Here is a 22055-nt window from a genome sequence, read left to right on the forward strand (position 1 = left end):
ATTTGCTGAAGAATGAACTGCAAGGCTTTTATCACCATCACCCTGAAGTGTCACTATTTTCCTATTATTGCACTAGGGGAGTTGAATCTGGCAGTGGCAATTTTCTGGGGGATCCTGCTGGCATTAAGTAGTATTCTTAGGTTAAGGAACCTTTTAGAAATTGAGCCCTGTTTTATTCTTTGCTTCTGCGCTCTTTGTTTTGCTTGGTCAGAAGCTGTTCATTTTTATCTGAAAATAAGATTGACAAAATGTATGTAGTTTCTACCCAGCACAGAGTAGTACAAGGACCATTTGTCTCCTGGAGTTTCCTGTAACAAAGGCATACAAAGAATTGTTTTCTGGGTGAATTAGAGGTAAAAGCCACTTTTGTTTCTTCTCTTATCAAGTGATGAGAAGAGTAGGGACTCAGGTTTCTATTTGAGCCCTATGCTGTACTTTCAGTAGATTCAGCCAAGAAATCCAAGCAGAAGGTCACAGGTGAGCACTTTCCATTCTTGGAGGATTGAGGTTTTTAAAAAGACTTTGAAGTTAAATCAACAGTTTCAGAAGAAACTTTTCTTCTTTTTCTCTTGTTTTTTTTTCTCTTTTAAAGAAGAAGTTCCTGAACATTTAATAGAAAATTAAATTAGAGATATTTATCGTTATTTGGTAATATTTTTTATTGCTGTAAGACCTTACCATTCCATTAGCAACAAAAATAAAACTTAAGCAATATGTTATTTTGTTTTTCAAAAGCATTAGAAAGTCATTTTGAAGCTTGTTTTCTCTTTTCCCCAATTCTTGATTGTTATTTTTACTTATGTTACAGTGGCATTTGAGAATAATAATTCATTTTCAGAAAGCTTTTTAAACTATATTTGTTCCTGTAACATTTTATTAGTGCATTTAATCTAGTGTTTTGGATAGATTATATAAAGTAAAAATAAATAATGTCTTTAAAAATAATGATGATGAATTTATGTGAAGACTACCTGGGGTCATTTCCAAGATGCTAACTCCAAAATTGTGTTCATTTTGGGCTTTGAGCATTGCAACCAAAAGCTCCTAGTTGCAGGATTGATCATGGTGTCTTTTACGTGTTTAAAAATACATGTTATAAATACTTCAATAGAATTACCTTGTTGGCTAAAATTTGCTTGATTATAGGGTGAAGCTAAAGGAGAAGAGTCAAGGAACGTTTACTGGGCTGTGGGGCTTGGTGTTAGGTGTTTTGCTTTATTGGGTCTTGGTAATGGTGTTTTATAACTATGCTTGGGCAAAAATAAGAGAGTCTTCAGTGATGTTTTACCTCCTTTTTGAGCATTCTTCTTTTTCCTTTCGAGGTAATCCATCTACCTAGATTGTCTCTTCCTGTTAAACTTTGTCTGCTAAGGTTTATATTTAATAAACCATCTGCATTAAAAAAAAACAACTTTGTTTATAAGATGTGATTGACTTGTGATCAGTTATATACCCTTCCAGGATTGTTTGGATTGTGGTACCATTAATTCTTTAACATAATGAGCTTGTTTAGGAGATGATGTATGACAGTACACCTAAGTTTGGATTATGATACATAAATTTACAAAGAATAGCTAATACAATTTTTTAAAAGACATGTGATAATCAAATCTGATCCCCATTATTAAGCCAGTGCTTAAGGTAAAAAAGAAAAACTATAGCTACATTTGGTCCTCTGGACTTTTATTTGCTGCCGATGTATGCTATCTGAATTTTCAATAAAATAATGCCAGAGGATTTTTTTGAAGGAATGGAACATCTGCTGTTTACATTCTCACAAATGCTCTGGTTTTTGATATTTTGCTTTTCTCTTACTTATGCCTAAAAGGCAGGGAGGCAGAAAACAGACAGACATCTTCCATTTTCTGGTTCAGTTTCCAAAAGACTGAGCTGGCCAGGCTCAAGCCAGGAGTCTGGACTGTATTTGGGTTTCTTTAGTTATTGGTAACATGGACCCAAGTACTTGAGCCATCATTTATTGTTTACCAAAGTGTGCATCAGCAAGAGTCTGGATAGGAAGTAGGGCAGGTAAAATCAAAGTGGACATCGCAAGAGTAACTAAGAACTGTATCGAGTGTTCATGCCTTTATATATTTATAAAGACATATTTCTTCTTAAGGTCATCAGAATATTCTCTTTATGTTAATAATTTCATAGTTTAAACATTTAATATTCTAATTCTGTAAAATATTCTCTAAATGTTTTATTCCTTATTTTTTCTTTCTAGATTGACATCCTTTCATTTGCAGGTTTCAGCAGAACCCCTTACTGGATTCACTTCTTTATGACCACATATATTAGAGTACCCGGCTTTTCAAATACAGCTTGCTTCTGCAACACTATTTATATTTTCTTTTCGACAAAATCCAAACTAAAATGATTTATGTTACTTTCATGAAAAAAATCCAAATTAAAATGGTTTGTGTTACTTTCATGAAATAATAAGTATGATAAAATTAAAAGCTGGCCTATTATTTTGTTATATTCAAAATGTGGTTTTTATTTTCAATTAACTAGGAACCATTTATTAACACATTTTGGAATAAAAGAAATTGATGAAACTGAAACATGAGAACTACAAGAACATGATGAAATGATGTTGGCTGATATAGAGAGAATGCGTGGGATGGAAACAGAGCCAGCAGAGGGACAGGAGATGCCTGGCAGGTGGGGATGTTTATAAAGGCAGAATGGATGTTGTGCTAGTGAGAGAGCATCAATACAAAGCTGACATTCCACCTGGGCATATTGGCCTTTCTAAACTTCAGTTTCTATCTGTAAGATGAAAATATAATTTGCCTACTTGATAATATGTTAATTTCCTGTGGACACAATAACAAATTATCAGAAGCTTTGTAGCTTCAGTAGAAGAAATAGATCATTTCTTGTAACCTAGTGGCTAAAAGACGTGGCTTGAATTACCTATATCCCATACTAGAATGCCTGGCTTTGGTTCTGGGTTCTGCTTCCCATTGAAGCTTCCTGCTAATGTATATTCCATGAGGCAGCAGATAATAACTTGAGTCATTGACACCTCTGTGGGACTCCTGGTTTTCCCTGGCCCAGCTCCTGGTGTTGGAGGCATTAACTTGGCCCAGCTCCTGGTGTTGGAGGAGTTAACCAACAGATTGTGCAATGAACGGACTCTCCTCTCTCTCACACCCCTCTTCCCACCACCCCGTGTGTGTGTGTGTGTGTGTGTGTGTGTGTGTGTGTCTTCATTCCAGATAAACACAGATTGATTTTTTAAAGGGAATTACCATTCTGTAATGACAGAAGGGAAGTGAACAAATGGAAATGCATTCTTTACTTGGTTGTAAAGTGTCTCCCTCCTTCTGGAAACTCTGGAGGAATGTGGTGCTTGCCACTCCCAGCTTCTGGTGACTGCTACTGTTCTTCAGCTTGTGGTTGCCCAACTTGAATTCTGGCCTCCAGGATCTCATTGCTGTTTACTCTTTTGTCTGTATCAAATCTGTTTCTTCCTCACTCTTATAAGAATGCATAAGTAGCAAAGTGTTGGAGTTGTGCCTTTTGTTGAAGGACTATACTATTGTAATAAAATAGGGGAAAACAGTGGAAGGTAGGGAGGAGAAAGGGACAGTAGAAGGAAAAATCCCTGAGCCTGTGGAACTATATAATAAAAATTTAAAAAAAAAGAATGCTTGTGGTTGGATTTAGGAACCACCTGGTTAACCCAGGAAAATTTCCTTGCTTCAGCAGCCTTGATTTGGGTTCGGGCATTGTGGCGTAGTGTGTAAATCCACTGAATGAGTTGCTGGCATTCCAGGTGGGCTCTGGTCCGTGTCCTTGATGTTCCTCTTCTGCTCCTAGGAAAAGCAGTGGTAAATGTTTGCGCCCATGCTACCCATGTGGGAGATGTGAAGGAAGTGCCTTGCTCTTACTTTGATCTGACCCACCCCTGGCTGTTACAGCCACTTGGGAAAACATTGGATTGAAGACTTACCTCTCAGCAATACAAATTTCAAATTATTGAATATATTTTTTAAAAAAGTTATCTGTGAAGACTTTGTCATATAATATTACAATTAAAGATTCCAGAGATGGGGCTCTTGTAACTTGAGGGCTGTTATTCAGCCTATTCCCGATATTACCCAAATTTAGTAAAAGAATAAGATAGCCTTGGGATTGAGACATGCAGAGGTAACTGTAACTTGAATGCATTTCTTTGCTTTGAGTCTCCTGTCTTTTGTATTGCAAATGTTTTAATCTCCTATTATTTGTGCCTTGGATTGTTCTTAGTTGAGGTAATTAATCATTTCAGTTTCTATCTGTGAGTTTCATATAGGCATACTATTCCTAGGTGAGAATTTAGACCTACAGTCAGACCCTCAACATCCTGTTGGGAAATGTAAGTCAAAAGAGAGGTTTTTATTTAACTCTTGCCAAACTTTTTTTTTTTAATTTTCTGGAAACTCCTGCCACTCTTAATGTTTTTGCTATGAAGCCTCTAAACTATGTTATCTCAACCCCACATCCCCCAGTTAATTTAAATAACTTACTAAATGATCTTAATGAGTTCCAAACCTTAGAGCCTTTTTCTTTCTTTTTTTTTTTTATTATTTTTATTGCTTTATGACACAGTTTCGTAGGCACTGGGGTCTCCCTTTCTCCTCCCCAATTCCCCTCCCCTCCCCAGTTTTCCTTCCCTCCAGTCTTACAATAGGTGTCTTTGGAGAATTTCACAAGTCCATCTTGCTCCCACTGAGGTGTCTTCCAACAAAGTAGGAAATTAGCAGCCACTTCACTCACTAATTCCATCCTTGTGATGCATGCATTGGGGCCATACTTCTCTCTGTTTCTACCTATGAGCATATTAATTTCTGCTACACTTCCATTATTAATCCCCTTAGGTACAGTCCACCACAGGGACAAAAGCTAGCTAATCCTGAATATTGTGCGGTCAAGCAATTAAATATCTGTAAAAGTTAAAACTCATAAAAGTCACAATCCTCAGAGGCTACAATATTGAATGTTGAAATCCTGAAAGCCACATTCTTATTAAAGCAGGTTGCAGAACAGAGATTTAAAGATCATTTCTGGGAGGAATTGGTGAGTTTTTAGTTATTTGCAAGTAGCTGCATCATGTTAGCTGGAACAAAACTCCCAGAAACCTTGTAACAGTCATTTTGAATGTATCTGTTGAGTGTTTCCTGGGTGGCTGGTAGCATTGTTCTTTGCATTTCCCTGTACTGTGCATTCATCTCTGTATTCTGATTAATACTAGAGGGATACATTTTTTTTTGGTCTTTAGAAAGTTTTAATTGGTTTCATGCGCCTTTTATAAATTTAACTGTGAAAATGCCTGATCACTTTCACAATATTGATTTCATGGGTGAGTATTCTGTATGTGCATTGAAAAGTGAAACTTTGTTTATTAAGGAAATGATATTTAAGGATTTGGGTTTTGGACAGTTGCATACATTAAGTTCATGTGTACATACATGCACATGAGGTATGATGCTTATGTATCCTCACTTTTCATCAGTACTTTCACAAGGCTTTGATGTTCCATCATCTGGTTTAGAAAGCTGGAGGCACATAACTAATAATAACACATTTGTACAATTCACTTTTTGCTCAATTTCTTAATGAATATGGCTCACCTGTAATTATTGTACCTGAGTTTTATACCTGCTAAAATATATATTTTTGTAGGTTTTGTTGGATAAAGTGGCTATGAAGTGTTCTGTCATATTTTTATGTTTCTCAAATTAATCTTTCTTTAGAGATGTGAACAAGATCTTTTAAAGACTTTAACAATTATTTATGCTGGAATAAATTTTCAGGATTTTGGACTTGAGGGATTGTAAACTTCAAGAGTTTTGATCTTTTGGTATTCTTATATTTGAGGGTATGAGTCAAACTCATTAGAGGCTATAGAAGAAAAAGTGAAATTGTCAACTGAAACAGGAAATTAGGGAATGGGGTTGTGCGCTGGTTGAGAGACCTTGGAAAGGAGAATGTCTGATACCTTGAGGTGACAGGAATCAGAAATGGAGAAAATGCAGTAGTCTTAACTCTATGTTGTTTAAAAGGGCGTGCTGAAAATAACATTAAGAGACATAGAGTTCAGAAAATTTAATGGAAAAAACAGTTTGAGAAAAAAATGAAATGGCCTTGTTATGTTTAAAGTTCTTTTATTTATTTATTTATTCATTTTGGTAAATGTACATAACATAAAACCTACCATTTCATCTATTTTTAAGGGTGCTATTCAGTGACATTGTTTACATCGCTATATCACAGTCACCGGTTGTTGCTAGAACTTTGTCTTCCAAACTGACATTCTGTGCCCCTTAAACAATAACTCCTGTTTCTCTTTATCCTCAACTACTGTTTTCTCCTTCATTGCCTCTATTCATTAAATGATTGTAATTACCTCAACTAAATGGAGTCATTCAGTATTTGCCATTTGTATCTGCCGTATTTACTTACACGTCAACTTTAAGATTTATCCGTATTGAAGCACATGAAAGAATTTCCATTTTAAGCCTGCATTCTCCATTGTGTGAATGTATTTTGTTTATTCATTCAATATTGATGGTTGTGTTGCTTCCAGGTTTTCCTGCTGTGAATAATACTGCTGTGAGCATAGGTTTGCAGGTATTTCACCCAATCTTGGCTGTCACTTCTTTGGAGTATATACTGAGAAATGAGACTGACTGTGTCATGGGAATTCTCTGTTTTACTATTTTGAAGAATTTCCATTCTAACATTGATTTTAGACAAACTGAGCAACCAGAGAATCTCTTAGCAATGATCCAGGAGTGAAAGAAATGTTAGCTAAATGATTTACACCAGCATTTCAACAGATGTGGCGACTGAAGAGGTTGAAGTGGTTAAGACAAAGGGGATGGAAGCAGTTGAGCCAAGGACTGAGTCTTAAGAGAGGAGTGAGGGGAGCCAGTCAATGAGACAGAAAAGGAGTGATCAGACTTAGGAACAGAACCCAAGTGTTGGTGCACTCTGAACTCACACTCATCCATATTCATTGAGCACTCTTACAAGAACTTCCTTCCAGATGAATAAGCTTCTTTTAAAGTGTGGCATTACTTTCAAGGGTTTGGGGGTTGAAGGTCACAGATCATTAGCAAGTGTTGAATTTCTGAGACACAGATACTTTTTTGAGAGGTCCTAGACACACTAAAAATGCAGAAAATTTCCATATTCCTTTTTTGGTTATTTCCCATTTCTTCTTGTGCATTGATAATTTTACAATTTTTTTTATGTGTTACTGAAATATGACATTTTATACAGCAAAACTTGAGCAAAACATATGTGGACAACTTAGTGAATTCTCAAATATTGCCTATGCTAAATATCCAACACCCAGTTTAAAAACTGCAGTGTTACCATTACTCTAGAAATCCCTTTCATCTTGCTACTTACCCAATGTTTCTATGAAGGTGCAGTTTCTCTGTTTTGAATGTTAGGTAAGAGGATTCACACAATATGTACTATTTGTGTCTGACTTTTCCTTTAACATTGCACTTGTGAAATTCATGCATACTGTTATAGGTCATGGTAGTGTATATTCCAATGTGTGCTTTTATGTCATTTATTCATTTCTGTGTCTAGAAGTACTAAGGTAATTTCCAGTTTAGATTTATTATTAATAGTACTGCTATGAACATTATCACAATTTCTTATTTAAATTGAAATTTTTCATGTTATTTTTACTGCTTTAGAGCTACCCTTGCTTACTTCATTTAAGTGCCCTTCATCCTACCTATTTTCCTTAATATTAATTTTAGAAATATGAAATGTAAGAGGAATTGTGTTCCTTCCCAAACTGTTTCTGCCTTTGCTAAAGTTTTCCTTGTAAAGCGTTCATCCTTTTTAAAGGATCCAAGGTATACATTTAAAATGCAGATTGAACCTGTCAATATTCTCCATCTCTTAATGAGGTGAATCATTCAACCTTGAAACGAATATTTTAATTTTGACACCATGATGAGTTAAGGAAAAAACTACTTCCCATATATTTACTGCAGGCTTGTTGTCAAACTTAAATGATAATTTAGAGAGTAACCAAATGAGATCAAGAATTGGCAAAAAGTTCATTGTGACATTTTAATGTATTTGTACTTTCAGGTAAGAATCTACTTGGTAATAAGCTCAGCATTACTGATTCAGCATTGGCTATTTCAGGATTTAATTGAGTTTTCATGTTGACTAAAGACAAAACATATTTTGTATTTTGTATGGGAATATATGTAGATGTGATATATGAATGAATGAAATTTTAAAAGTTTAAGAAAAGTTAGCATTGTCTTAAAAAAAAACGAACATTGTCTTTATTTCCATTTTGCCATGAACTTTCTGAAGTCTTTTGTGTATGATTTTATATCTGTCAAAATTCTCACTATGGTTTTCAGAAAGAATAATAGAAGACCATGAACTAGTGACCGAAGTGCTATCTAACTGGGGAATGGACGAAGACAATAAGTTGTTCTTTAGAAAAAATTATGCCAAATATGAATTCTTTAAAAACCCAATGGTAAGTTAAATTTTCATGAAACGTTATGGAAAAAATACATGAATTGGTGAAATTTTATGTAAACAGAAGTCACAATACATGAAATCATCCTATTTGGTAAATTGTGGGTAATGATTCTGGTTTCTTTAAAATTATGGTGACATTTCTCCCTGTTCTAGCAATAACCAGACAATAAAGCATAAACTCAGGAACTGTTTCTTAGTCAAACTGATTAAGTCTGAATTCACACAAATTTGATTCATTTTAGAATGAATGCAAAAAACAAACAAACATACATACAAACTGGTTTTGGGGAACCATTGCTTTTTTCTCTTGTGTTTTTAGAAAAAAATGCATGTTTGAGAAACTGATTATTACAGATTTTCAGAAGGATTCTAAAATATTATAGCTTAACACTTTTGATAGAATTTAGGAAATTTAGATGAAAACCCTTATAAAGTAAGGGTTGGATGATTGGACTATTTAATTTAGCCTGGAATTCGAGATTGACATAGATCTTGCTCTTTCAAATTATTTTGTTTTCAGAGCAATAATCCCCAAGCTAAGTGGAAATAAGATAAAGACCAGTGCTTTATCAAGTAAATACTGCTTTCATTATAGTTCTCTTTAAAAGAAAATAAACATATGTCACATTCTAATGAAGACTAGGAATCTTGAGGAGTCAGAATTGCCTTTGGGCTCATTATTTTAAATTGTTTTTGTCTCTGCAACTGTAGTATATTTTTACACTTAGTTTTGAATAATTGGATTGAAATGATGCTTTATGAAAAAATATATAATATGTACCATAATAGAATATTTTCAAACCCTGACAGACCTCTTAGGCTCTCTTTTATTTTAACCTATAAATAGAAACATAATGGGATAATCTTTGACAAAGAAAATGGGAGTTCTTATAAAAATTAAATAGAGTTATGATTTAAAGGGAAAGCATCTTCTTGTAAGTCTATTAAAAACAAGAGCTTAAAGATTACATTTAAGAAATATCTTCATAGCAAACTTTTGGTTTTATTTTTTAATCAAACAATGTCAGAAATTTGTTTTATAGACACCAAACAATGTTTTTTCACTGAGGGTTGGGGATGTTTGTGTTGTCACAACCTAGGCAGCTTGGTGGAAAGAAGATAGGAATGCTAGCAGCCATGCTCTAATGAACAAAACACAGAAGTTTTAGACCAAAACTTATTCATAGCAAAGTTCATTGAAAGTTATTGAGAATCTGTGTCCTCAAGGAAGTATGTTAGAAAAGATTTTCCCCAAACTTATCTGGTCATAAAACTTCCAACGGCTGTCCCAGTGCCTGTTAAAAACACAAAATCCAGGATCTATCTACCCAGAACTACTGAATGAAAAAAACCTCTGGAATGAGGACCAAGACTTACTGATTTTAAACAATTGGTTTGGATGAGCTTTATAATTGGGACTTGAAGCTCTCCAGGCCAGTATTGATTATTCATTCCTGCGTTGGTGGGCTGTGATCATTGCATACCTTCTGCTGTTTAATGAGCCTGAGGTTAGCCTGATTTAGGAAATGGTCTAATGGTGTCAGGATGTGAGTGAGGTGGGTCTCAGCACATTGTCCATACTACTGCAGTGGTTTGTAACTCCCTGCATCAGCATCATCTGGGGGTATACTTGATAACATTTGGGCTCAATTCCAGGCATCATCATGAAGATGCCAGAGGTTAGAGTCGTGGGATAGGCTTTTCAAAAGCACTTTGAATGAATTTTAGAGCAGCTTAAAGGTGATTGATCATACTGACTCTTTGCTGAAGTGAGTTTAGGGATAATTTAACCTGTATCTTTTTGTCAGTATTTTTTTCCAGAACATATGGTGTCTTTTGCAACTGAAACCAATGGTGAAATTTCCCCCACACAGATTTTGCAGGTAATGTTAAATACGTAAGAAATAACATAATATAAGGCATGTATGAGGAACATATGGATGCCTGCCCAGACTTTGAAATTTAATACCTTGAATGACTACATTTTAATATAGGAAAATTACCTGGGTAAAAATTGCTCTAGATTCGTAAAGCCGGATCAATATTCCTTTTCCTAATTCTGGTCAGTTGTCGAGAGATTTTAAACATAGAATGCTTCATGAAAAGCATATTGCAGTGTTTTATCCTGTACTGTGTATAAAGATGTTAGTATTCTTAACAATTTTTTTTAACTCTCCTGTAAACTGCAAATAGGTGCAGTAGCCTGTTGGCCAAATTCCTTGTCTTGCATGCACTGGGATCCCATATGTATACCGGTTCTAATCCCAGTGGCCCTACTTCAATCCATCTCTTTGCTTGTGGCCCAAAGCCTTGGGAACCTGTACCACCTGGGGGAACCTATAGCACCTGGGGGAACCTGTGCCACCTGGGAGACCCTGAAGAGGCTCCAGGCTCCTGGCTTTGGATCAGCATAGCTCTGGGCCATTGCGGCTGCTTGGAGATTGAATCAGCAGACAAAAGATCTTCCTCTTTGTCTCCTCCTCTCTGTATATCTGGATTTCCAATAAAAATAAAATAAACCTTTAAAAATGTATTTACTATTGTCTTTCATAATTAACATCTGCAGTTCTTAATGTTGAAAATATTAGGCATTATAGGGAAAAATTGATTGAGTATATTTCTACACTATTACCTGTTTAATGCTCTAAAATTCGTGCATATAATTGTATAAAACTAGGAGCTGAATTGAGATTAGTTTTTCTGCTAAAAAAATCCCTAGCTTTATGTCTGTTGAGCTCATTTCTTCCAAGTGGTTAGTGAGTGGCTTGAGATAGTCATTTTATAACACACAGTCATTATAACATGTCGGGATTTTTTTTTATTCTGATGCACAGATTTTATATCATAAGCTCTGAATTTTTTTCTTCACAGGTTGATATTCAACAGTGTCTTTAGAATGCTGCTACTTGAGCAATCCCCCACCCCTTGTCCTGCTCAGTAATCTCTAATCTTTAATACAAGCAAATTTCAATATTTCTTACATATCTATGACTATGTTAAATGGGTTTGTCTTTTGCAGATTTGCTTTCCGTGAGCTTTTGAATAGACTGTATTTAATTGTCACTATTCAGACTATTTTTAGAAAAGTGATTAGTCCCAGAGCAGAGTTTTCAGAATCTGGGGTGAATGACAGCAGCAACTGTATCCCCAGACCCCAGATTTAGTCAGGATGCCTCTCACTTTATTAATACACTGGAGTGGTTTGGAATATTCTTTTTTCTTTTCTGCCTCCTTTCCCAGATCTTCCTATAACATGGTTATATTGCTTTAATGTTAAATTATAAAAACAAGAGAAATGGTAGGCTTTGGAAGCAGCCAGCCCTGCGTGTGCCCTTAGCCTCTTCTCCCCACTGAGGCGATGTTTCCACTTTTTAAAAGGTTTCTTCTTTTTCTCGTGTGACCTCTGTGACTCTCTTTTTAAAATTTAATTGGTTTGGTTTAATAACTTGGAAAGCACTCAAACTAGAAAACCTACTTGCCTGTTTTGCATGTCAATTAATTAATATCCATGGCTCATTAAATTTAAAAAATGTAATAATTTACTTTAAAAAATGTAAATATCTACTATCAGCATTTCCTGGAGTAGCCTTTTAAAGTACGTTGCGTTGTTTTAGTTAATAATTTTCTCATTTGGTTTTTCCATTTTGCATTTGTTTATTCGTATGCTTTCCTGTTTCTTTCGGTGAGACACTAATGCATCCCCATTGCCTGATTCCAGGCACCAAGCACACCCACTCTAGACTGCGTCCTAGCCTTTTCATTCTTGTGTTTTTGACCATCACAAGCTCACTGTCTCAATTATTCCTATAGGAAAAAGGATTTCAAACCTTATGGGCTTTAGGTGCCCATTTACATGCTGTGACTAATTCTGTGGGGCAGGAATTTTAGAAAATTATTAGCTGGGTGAGTCGTCTCTGACTCCTGTTGCGTCAGTGGCTGGGCACTGTTCTGAGATAGCTTTTTCTCTAAGTGTGCCTCAGTGGTCCTGAGCCCCTCTTTTTCTCATATGGTGTCTCATTACAGAGTACCTTCTCCAGTTGCTGCTCACCCAAGGTGGACTCAGGGTAGCCACATTTCTTTTATGTGAGAGCAAACTTCCAAGAATCATCCTTGGAAGCCGTTAGGATGAAGAAGTGCTACATCCAGAACTCACAAAGCTTCACTTCTAGCGTATGTGTTGGTCAAAGCAGTGCCAGGCTTGCCCAAACTCAAGCATGCCATGATTCAGGATCAAGATTACTTTGTGCAAGAGCAGGTAGACTGGATGTACTGTTTTAGTTCTCTTTAGTAAACAAAAGCTGCTCTGCTCAATATCACAGGGAAACCATAGAAGATGAACAAGAGTATTAACTCTCATCAAGGAGGTGAACTTGCCTTAATTTCCTGTTTAACAATCCAAGTTTGGATTGCAGTCTTTCTTTTACCATAGTGAGATTGTAAAGTAAGCCTATATTCAGAGAGGAAGCCACAAAAAAGATTGAAAAGCACCAGTACATTGTAACACTTAGATGTTACCAAATTTTGTATGGATATTAGAATAGATTATACTTTTGATGGTTGCTTCAGTATTGATTGCTAGGAATGTACATTTTATGTACATGTTTTCTTTTGCAACCTGCTTTGAGTTTTTGAAAGACGTATTTTTTTTAAAGATTTATTTCCTTTACTTGAAGTTTAGAATTACAGAGAGAGAGAAGGAAAGCCAGAAATAGAGAGCTTCCATCTACTGATTCATTTTACAAGTGGCCACCTGTGCCAGAGCTGGACACATCCAAAGCCAATAGCCAGGAACTTCCAAGTCTCCCATGTGGAAGCAAGGTCTTCACTCCCTTTCCACCCCATAAGCAGGGAGCTGGATGAGAAGTTGAATAGCCAGGACTAAAACAGATGCTCATGTAGGATGCTGGCACCACAGATGGAAAGTTAACCTGATATGCCGCTGCATTTGCCCCCTAAAGCTATACTTCTGATTGTATATACATTATGATTTCTGTAATATTGTGGATGCTATTTGATCTTACACATTTATACTTGAAATTGTAACATGATTAGTTTAAAGCTATGGTATCACTGTCTCACTGATATGATAAGGGTTGGATTTTTTTCTAGATGTTTCTGAGTTCAAGCACATATCCTGAAATCCATGGCTTCTTACATGCAAAAGAACAGGGAAAGAAGTCCTGGAAAAAGGTTTACTTCCTGTTAAGAAGATCTGGTTTATATTTTTCTACTAAAGGGACATCAAAGGTAAACCGAAAAATTTATGATGTGTTTTAAATGACATATTAGCTGTGAATTTAAAGTAAGCTGTATGCTACCCTATTAATTGGTTGATATGAAGACTGGGTAGTTTTTAGGGGATTCCATATGTTCTCTGTAATCGTTTTAAACTAAGTATTCACTTTATTTAACACTTGTCTTATGGCCATCTTGCTCATCAAAAGAACATGTGGGTAATAGGGCAGAGTATATAAAATAATTAGGCTTTGACAAGTGCATATGTACAGATGTGGGGAAATGCAAGTGTCGTTCTTGAATGTCAATAGTATCTATTTTTAATCCTCATTGGCTTGAAGTGGAAATGTAGCACTTTGTAATGTCTTTTTGAGTGGGAGCACAGATGGCATTGAATAGGGTAATGATGATCCTAAGCATAGAATTAAAGTTTGGGTCATTTTGTTTTTTTCTATTGTTGGGTAGAAATGGACAAGTAGGAAAACCCATGCTGTAGCCATTGTGCTGGGGTGAGGCAGAGATGACGCTGGTGGGGGGCCATCTGTTGCTTAGGGAAGTCTCTGATGGGATCTGTATGCTCTTGTTTCAGTACCACATCTAATGTTCATTCTTCCTACACCTTATCCTAGTCAGAGATTTTGGCTATGATATGGTTTGTGTCTTTTCTTCTTTTCCTTAGATCAGATGACAGATCTTGACCATGTCTAAGTTTCTGATGATCAGTTAATAACACTTCTTTCTGTTATATGTAGTTTTACTTTTTTTTGCTGGGTTTTTTGCACAGATGTGCATATGGTGTATCTGTGTCTGTATTTCCTTGAGGTATGATGTTTCATGGAACCTGGATCAGCTATTTTTGTGACAATTGCCTGGAAGAAATCTTTTTAGTATAATCCTTTAGTAATAGGCAAATTGTATATTGGCTACTAGTGTTCCATCATACTATTTCTTAAGCATTCAGGCTAGTTCCCACAATTTTCTATTATAAATGTTTGTGTGAGTGGTTATCCATCTTTGCTATTAAGGTTTTAAACTTAATTATTTTAATGACATTATTCTTTCCCAAGTGTTCTTAGTGTATAAACTACCATTTATAGTGTTTGAAAAATAAAATGTGCTGGAACTTTAAAAAATTTTTAATATCAAACTAATTTATATATCCCTAAATCATGCTTATCTCATCCTCATCCCAGAGTGTCTTCACTGTAAGATGTAATGAAATCTTTTAAACTCCTGAACTTTTTTCTTTAGGATTTTTGTCATTAAAATCCACTGTCCATCCTAGTTGTGTTTAATTCTTTTCTTCCTTTCCCTGCTACTCTTTCTTTTTACAAAAATGCCTCCTCATTCCTCTCCTGGATCCACATTCTTGTCCCTGCAATGCACTCTCCCTTGGTAGAACAATGAGCATCAAATTTCTGTTCTTGTAATGTAGATCTCTGCAGCATCGTAAGAGAAGTATGCCTTCCCCAGTGATATGCTCCACATTCTACATGTGGAAATGATTTTAATTCCCCCTTCTCAAAGAAAAACATTAAGGCTATTAGGTTCCCTCAATGTTTATGACCTTAATATACATTAAGCAGGTTGTCTGATGTCTTCTATGGCTTTAATAGTTGGCAAGAAAGCCACTTTCATTCTTTTTTCTATAAGGTCTTGATGTCTGTTTTCCAAAAATATCTGGGCTGTATGGGAGCTGCAGTTCTTATGGATGTGGCTCTGACTTACATTTACAGAGGAGCCTCCTAGTACCATCCTCTCCACCACCACTCTCTTCCTCCCAACTCCAGAAACAAACGCATGGTTAGACTTTGCTAAAGCAATGCCAAGTCACAGTTATAGTCTTGCCCTGCTGTAAACAATTCAGGTATGTCATTGCAGAATAGAAACACACCAAGAGACGAGACTGATCATGTTTCTTTACCTTCCAGTGTTTCTCAAGCTGCCTTTCAAATGACTTCTGTAGTATGAAGGATTTTCAAAGGGTTCTGGAAAAAGGCTATTTTGCAAAAACAAAAGCAAAAAAAACCCCACATATAGGTTTTAAATATTCATTCAACATTCTATCAGTGGAGAGGAGTGGTTTTATTTCAGAGTCCAGAGTGTTAAGCATTGCACTATGGAACCCTCTCTTAGAGTGGTTTTATTTCAGCTTCATAGAAGTCAAACTTCTTGCTAGCATTAGTTTCTGTCAAGGAGTCAAGTGTTAAAAAGACCATATCAGTAAGAATATATTGAATATATTTCTGCTTCCTCCCCTTTTGTTCCAAGGGTCCTAAGCTGGATGCTTTATGCTTTATCCCATCTGCCTTATTTTCAGTGAAATAAGGAACCTCAGTGATTCATTTCGTTAAAATGCTTAGACCGAGTGACACACACAGAAATATTACTCTAAAGTTATCAGAGATAGTGCACTTCTTTGGATTTGAATAGTTTGCTTATAATGCTGAACGACCTGTGATTGTTTTCTTTTTTTGAGTACCTCTTCTCAACTTTTAGTGCATGCATATCACCTGGGCTCTTGTTAAAAATGCAGATATTGATTCAGTAGTTCTCTGGTGGGCCCTGAGATTTTTGCATTTCTCATAGGCTCCCTGGTCTTGTTGCTGGTGCTGCTGGCTTGAGACCACACTCCTTGGAACAAGGTTTTGGAGAACAAATACATTTTGGCCAGTTTTGATTACATATCCAACCTCAGACTTAAGAGCTTCTCCAAGTTATTAACCTGTCAAAGAGTAGTATGACCCAGTGATTTCCCAGGACCAATTCTAAAGCTCCTGAATTTCCCAAACAAATAACCATTGATGACTCCACTTTGCCTTGAAAATCAGGCACATTGCGCTTCCAGATAATATATCTGAAAGTATCTGTGTAGGCCCCCTTCTTTTTGTAAGGCCAGAAAGTCGTGTAGCTGAACTCAGTGCTTCCTGTGCATGTTATGTAGTTCAGATGTTCAAAAGGTTGTATCCAAAGGAAAAGGTATTATTGCCACAACTTCTTTAACTTCTGTGGCGGTAGAAACAAACTTTCATCCCTCTGTGGAACTATCATTTGAAAACTAGATAAGGAAAATAGTTTTTAAAAACAATTCTTACTGTATTTTTCCCTCTCAGATTCTTTGAAATGGCAAAGAGAACAGGAAGTTTAAAATAAGAATGAAAAAATATGTTATATCAAAGACTTCCAGTTTTTCAATACTAAATAATAAAATGTTGTCTAATTCTTGATTGGGTCAGGACAGTTGTGTTATAATTTCTTTTCCTTTTTTGTGACATTGTGCTTAAAATATTTTTAAAAATAATTTTTGTCTGAGGTATAAAATATACAATGTAGTAGAATCATAAAAAGAGAATGCAAAAATACTTATTGGGCCTTGCGCAATAGCCTAGTGGCTAAAGTCCTCACCTTGAATGTGCTGGGATTCCATAAGGGTGCCGGTTCTAATCCCAGCAGCTCTACTTCCCATCCAGCTCCCTGCTTGTGGCCTGGGAAAGCAGTTGAGGACGGCACAAAGCCTTGAAACCCTGAACCCACGTGGGAAACCTGGAGGAGGCTCTTGGCTCCTGATTGGCACAGCACCGGCTGTTGTGGTCACTTGGGGAGTGAATCATTGAACAGAAGATCTTCCTCTCTGTCTCTCCTCCTCTCTGTATATCTGCCTTTCCAATAAAAATAAATAAAATCTTTAAAAAAAATTTATCTAATTCAACCCTCATATGTGATTCTCTTTTTTTCTTTTTGAAGGAACCCCGACATTTGCAATTTTTCAGCGAATTTGGCAATAGTGATATATATGTGTCACTGGCAGGCAAAAAAAAACACGGAGCACCAACTAACTACGGATTCTGCTTTAAGGTACAGGCTTAATACTTTGATAGATGAATAAAGCAAGTCTCAGCTTTTTAGGTAAGAGTGGGTTTCTTTTCATTTCTTTTTGAAAAGAGGTAGCTTTTTCTTCTATATAGAATTTTAGTGGCTTTTATTTCAACAGGTATTACCTTCAAGATATGCATTAACGATAAACCATGTGCTGTGGCCTTCTAGCCTAACAAAGCAGGAGGGCCCCGAGACCTGAAAATGCTCTGTGCAGAAGGAGAGCAGAGTAGGACGTGCTGGGTGACTGCGATTAGATTGCTTAAGGTAATCCTGTTCCAGGTGTCAATTTCTATTAAATGCTATGGGCACCATGAAAGTTGTAAAATATCTGTGTTTTCAAATGAGAGTACTTACTATGAATCTGTGTGGTGGTGTAACAAAGAACGAAAGTGCTACCAAGTATGTGTGTGTGTGTGTTTCTCAATCTAAAGGGTAAACATTTGTAGAGTGGCATTATCTAATTTATCTTTTGTATTTGGAATAGATATTCCATTGCTAGAAAGTTTCTGATTTTCATTTTTGTAAGATTATTACATGTAATGCCTAGTTATAACTGAAGGAAATGACTGTTATCCACAACAGTTGCATTTTTTCAAACATTGCCAGCAATCAAGTATATTTAATATGTACCTACCTGACTATGTGTAATACAATTGTTTTATCTTCTATTTAAGTGTTTCATAATTTTTCTTTCCAAATTAGTAAGCATGATGTAAATTTCTGCATATGTTCACAGGACACTGTGAATATATTTTCAAAACAGCTAATTTTGTGCTCAGCAGACACTGCAACTTCCAGAAGTGTAATTTGAGGGTGAGCATTTTGAAATGAATAAAAACACAAAATTAATTTCTTCCAGAATGGAAAGGAAACACATGTATTCCAGTAAATTTAATACAATTTTAAATTTGCTAAAATTTAACTATTTCCATTTTAAAAGAATTCTCTGGTAGTTGCAAATAGGAAAATTATATTGAAAATTGAAATCCAAAGAGTGTTTATTCATTTTATTGTCAGCATCACTGCTGCTGAAGTCAGCACAATACATGAAACATAACCATGAAAACTTTGGCTTAAAATAGCTTGTCCGCATGAAGAAGCCAGAGTCGTCATCCTTTGTTCCTGGCAGCAGCTAGGGTCCATTCTCCTGGGGGGATATGAGGAGCCAGATGGGTAATAGGCAGTTAGGGTCTCTGGTCCCTGGTGAAGTTACCTTTTAATTTCCACAGTGTATTGGACTTAATATCAAGGACATTCAACATTGCTGTGATAGGCATTCTGCCTGCGGTGTGATGGTATATGCTAAATATTGCCCTCAAATGTCTCCACCAACATCCTAGAATCACAGGACTTATGACTGCCCTTATGGCGGAAGTCTTTGTGGTAGAATTTGTTCCAAAAGCAGAGGGGGGAGATGTGGGTGATCGCCCCAGGCTCCTGCCCTGCTGCCTAGTGGGTGTAGCTTAAGCCTAGCCTCCCCTTGGTCTGAGGCACAGCCTTCAGGTTTATGGGTGGAATGGTGGAGTGTGACCTCCAACATGGCTACAAGGTCAAGGGTGGTACACCTGGAACATGACCTCTGACATGACCAGAAGATCTAGGGAAATAGACATGTCATACAGCCAATTGCAGCGTCTTTGGTGGGTGTGGGGTCTGCCAGAAGGCTCCCTCCTGCCCTCCCCTTCCTTACCCTTTAAAATCTGTAACCTGTGCATAATAAAGCGGACATTCCTCAAAATAAATAAATAAATAAATAAACAAAACAGTTTGTCCGCATTTCCCAAGGTGCTCTTTAAGATTCAAGCCTGAGCACTGATGTAAAATTGCCAGTGTGTACATAGCATGAATATGTTATATACATGATTCACTTATTGCCATAGAAAGATTCTGATTATCAATGTTGTATGTCTTAAAACTAACTTTCTGATGTGTTTAGAGATAACAGCCAGGACCAGTAGAGTCTTGTTAAATCTTTGGATTTTGCTGTATCTTTTAGCCTGAAGAAAGGAATGTAGTAGACTTTTTAATTGACTGTGCCTGTTCATTTTTCAAGGTTCACTTTTTTCATTCTATCATTGTGTTTTTTCTCCTCTCCTATAACTTGTTAACATGTACTGCCATCGGAGTGAAAGACAGAGAGCATGCTAAAGAAGGATAAGAAGAGCAGACTTTTTAAGTATCTTTCAAAGATTAGAGGAAAGACTTATTTTGTATTTTTTTTAATTGGCATGAAATTCTCATAATAATGTAGAATCATGGCACTTAGGCATTTAAGATGTTTTCTAGCTACCACCTTCATCTCATTCCAAAACATTATCATTAGCTCCAGAGAAAACTTTGAACCCTTTGCCCAGTTCCCTGGCCAGCACCAGGCTGCATTCTTTCTCCATGGATTGGCCTGTTCTTAATGCCCACGTATAAATGGAACCATATAGCTTGTGGCCTGTAGGATCTGACCTTTACTGAGCATAGTGTTTTATGGTTCACCTGCAGTGTAGCTTGTATCAGCTTTTGTTCCTTACAGTGACCATATAATATTCTATTTATACATTTTTATATCCATTTGAATAAACAGTCTGCTTATGCATTTATTCTTGATCAACATTTTGGTTGTTTTACCATTTGGCTTTTGTGAAACTGCTAGTATGAACATAGTGTGAACATACTCTGGTTGGAGTATCAGTTTTCGGGGAGGTGAGGTGTGATGTGTAAATTTATAAAAAGGGAATTACTGGATATTCAGCAAGTCTATGTTTTGCTCTTTGAGGAACTGACATGTATTATCCACAGTGGCTGAACCATTTACACTCCTACCAGCAATGTACAGTGATTTCAGTCTCTAAACTTATAGCAACACTGATGTTGGAAGAAAGGCCCTTGTGATTAAATTGTGCCTGACTAAACAATCGAGCATAATCAACTCCATCTCACCTGGAAGTTTTCATTCCCCTTTGCCCTGTAGCCCCTTTATATGTGTAGGTTTTGGGGATGAAGGTGTGGATGACTTTTGGAAAGTGCTATTCTGCCTACTGCATCCATGTCCCCTGTGCATTTCAGTGTTAGCACAGCTTTTCAGATGAGACAGGGAGGTGGGTGGCCATGAGAACCTTTCCCCTGGAGCCTGTGAGAAACCAAACAGGGAAGTTATGCTCTCTTCTTTATGCTTTAGCATACTCGGGTCACAGTTGACCAGGGCTTGCTGTGGGCTGGGCAGGCCCAACTCAGTCATGCTCTATAAAAGGAGAAAGTGGGCACTCATTGGCCACTACGCTCATGCAGCTGGATTCCCCTTGTGTAAGAAGTGTCCTTAACACCTTTTTTGTTCATCTGCTGTGTTATTTCCATCCATTGTCATTGTTTTTAGCGGAGAGGAGCAGGGAGGTAGTCTATATTATATTGACCAGACCAGAAATATCCTCAATTTCATTACACTAAACTTGCTATTTTATGGCTTAATGCTTTATTCCTTTTCTTTTTCACATGCATAAGGAGATTTCTCCGGTAGGCTATTGGAAGCATCTTTTTTTCCCTCTGGAGATCCAGTTACAGATAGAATTATGAAAAGCCTGAGACATAAATTGGGAGATTTACTCATGTGTAGTGTCCTAGTCCTACGTTATCTTCCTCCCCTTCCTTTTGAAGCCTGCCAACTTCTTTCTAGCATTTATGGTGCTTTATTTGCCCCTCCTAAAGCTAGGGAAATGTGAAGGTGACCCATGCTATGTTTGTCTGCCAGGGTTAAATACCTGCTAACCACCTCCAGCAATACAGAGGCAGCTTTCCAACCCACAGGTACTGGGGGCAACACCTCTTTGAAGAAAACAGTCTTAATAGTAGATAGAACGTGTTTCAGTGCAGATAAATAAAAGGTAGCTAAACAGAATATTTTTGTGAAAGTGTTGGCTTGAGTTAATTATAAATTCTCTAAAATGGGCTTGTCTAGGAATTAAACTACTCTGTCTTCTTTATAAACTTACTGTATGTTTAGAGTTGATTTAGGCAAATTTCATTTAGTCCCATTAATGTCAATCAAACCTTAAATTAAAAAATAATTTTTAGAAGTTGGGAAATAATTGAATAAAAAAGTCAGCACAGAGAATTTTTATTGAATGTGAGTTTGTATTCGTGTTAAAAGCAAAATCTTAAAAACAGTGACACCCTGAGAACCCCTCTGATTTTTTTTCCTGCTTAATTACCAAATATATCCACTTTGCTGGAACTGATTTTAAGGAAATAGTTCTTAGTAGATAAAATAGTTCTGTTTGAATGTTTAAAGAAAATTCATCCTTTGGTTGAGATTTGATTCCTAGGTATCTGCCTTTGTATACATCAGACCTAACTTAATTTTGACAGTGAGCAAGAAAACTTACGTTTAATATGAACATTCAAGGTTGAGTAGGTAGTACCAAGGAATTAGG

The 22055-nt window shown here is 36.4% G+C and overlaps 1 protein-coding gene across 1 annotated transcript in view; it reads left to right on the forward strand.

Moving 5' to 3' along the window:
- The window catches only part of LOC121166301 (growth factor receptor-bound protein 14-like), a 58739-nt gene that overhangs the window by 25743 nt on the left and 10941 nt on the right, over positions 1–22055 (forward strand). Inside the window, exons 3-7 of the mRNA XM_040995440.1 lie at positions 8400–8521; positions 10335–10409; positions 13636–13773; positions 17506–17616; positions 17806–17901. Coding sequence (XP_040851374.1) covers positions 8400–8521; positions 10335–10409; positions 13636–13773; positions 17506–17616; positions 17806–17901 — 542 coding nt within the window. The remainder of the gene's footprint in view (positions 1–8399; positions 8522–10334; positions 10410–13635; positions 13774–17505; positions 17617–17805; positions 17902–22055) is intronic.

The sequence above is a fragment of the Ochotona curzoniae genome, unplaced genomic scaffold, assembly GCF_017591425.1.
Source record: "Ochotona curzoniae isolate NIBS_2020 unplaced genomic scaffold, NIBS_Ocur_1.0 patch115, whole genome shotgun sequence".
NCBI lineage: Eukaryota > Metazoa > Chordata > Mammalia > Lagomorpha > Ochotonidae > Ochotona > Ochotona curzoniae.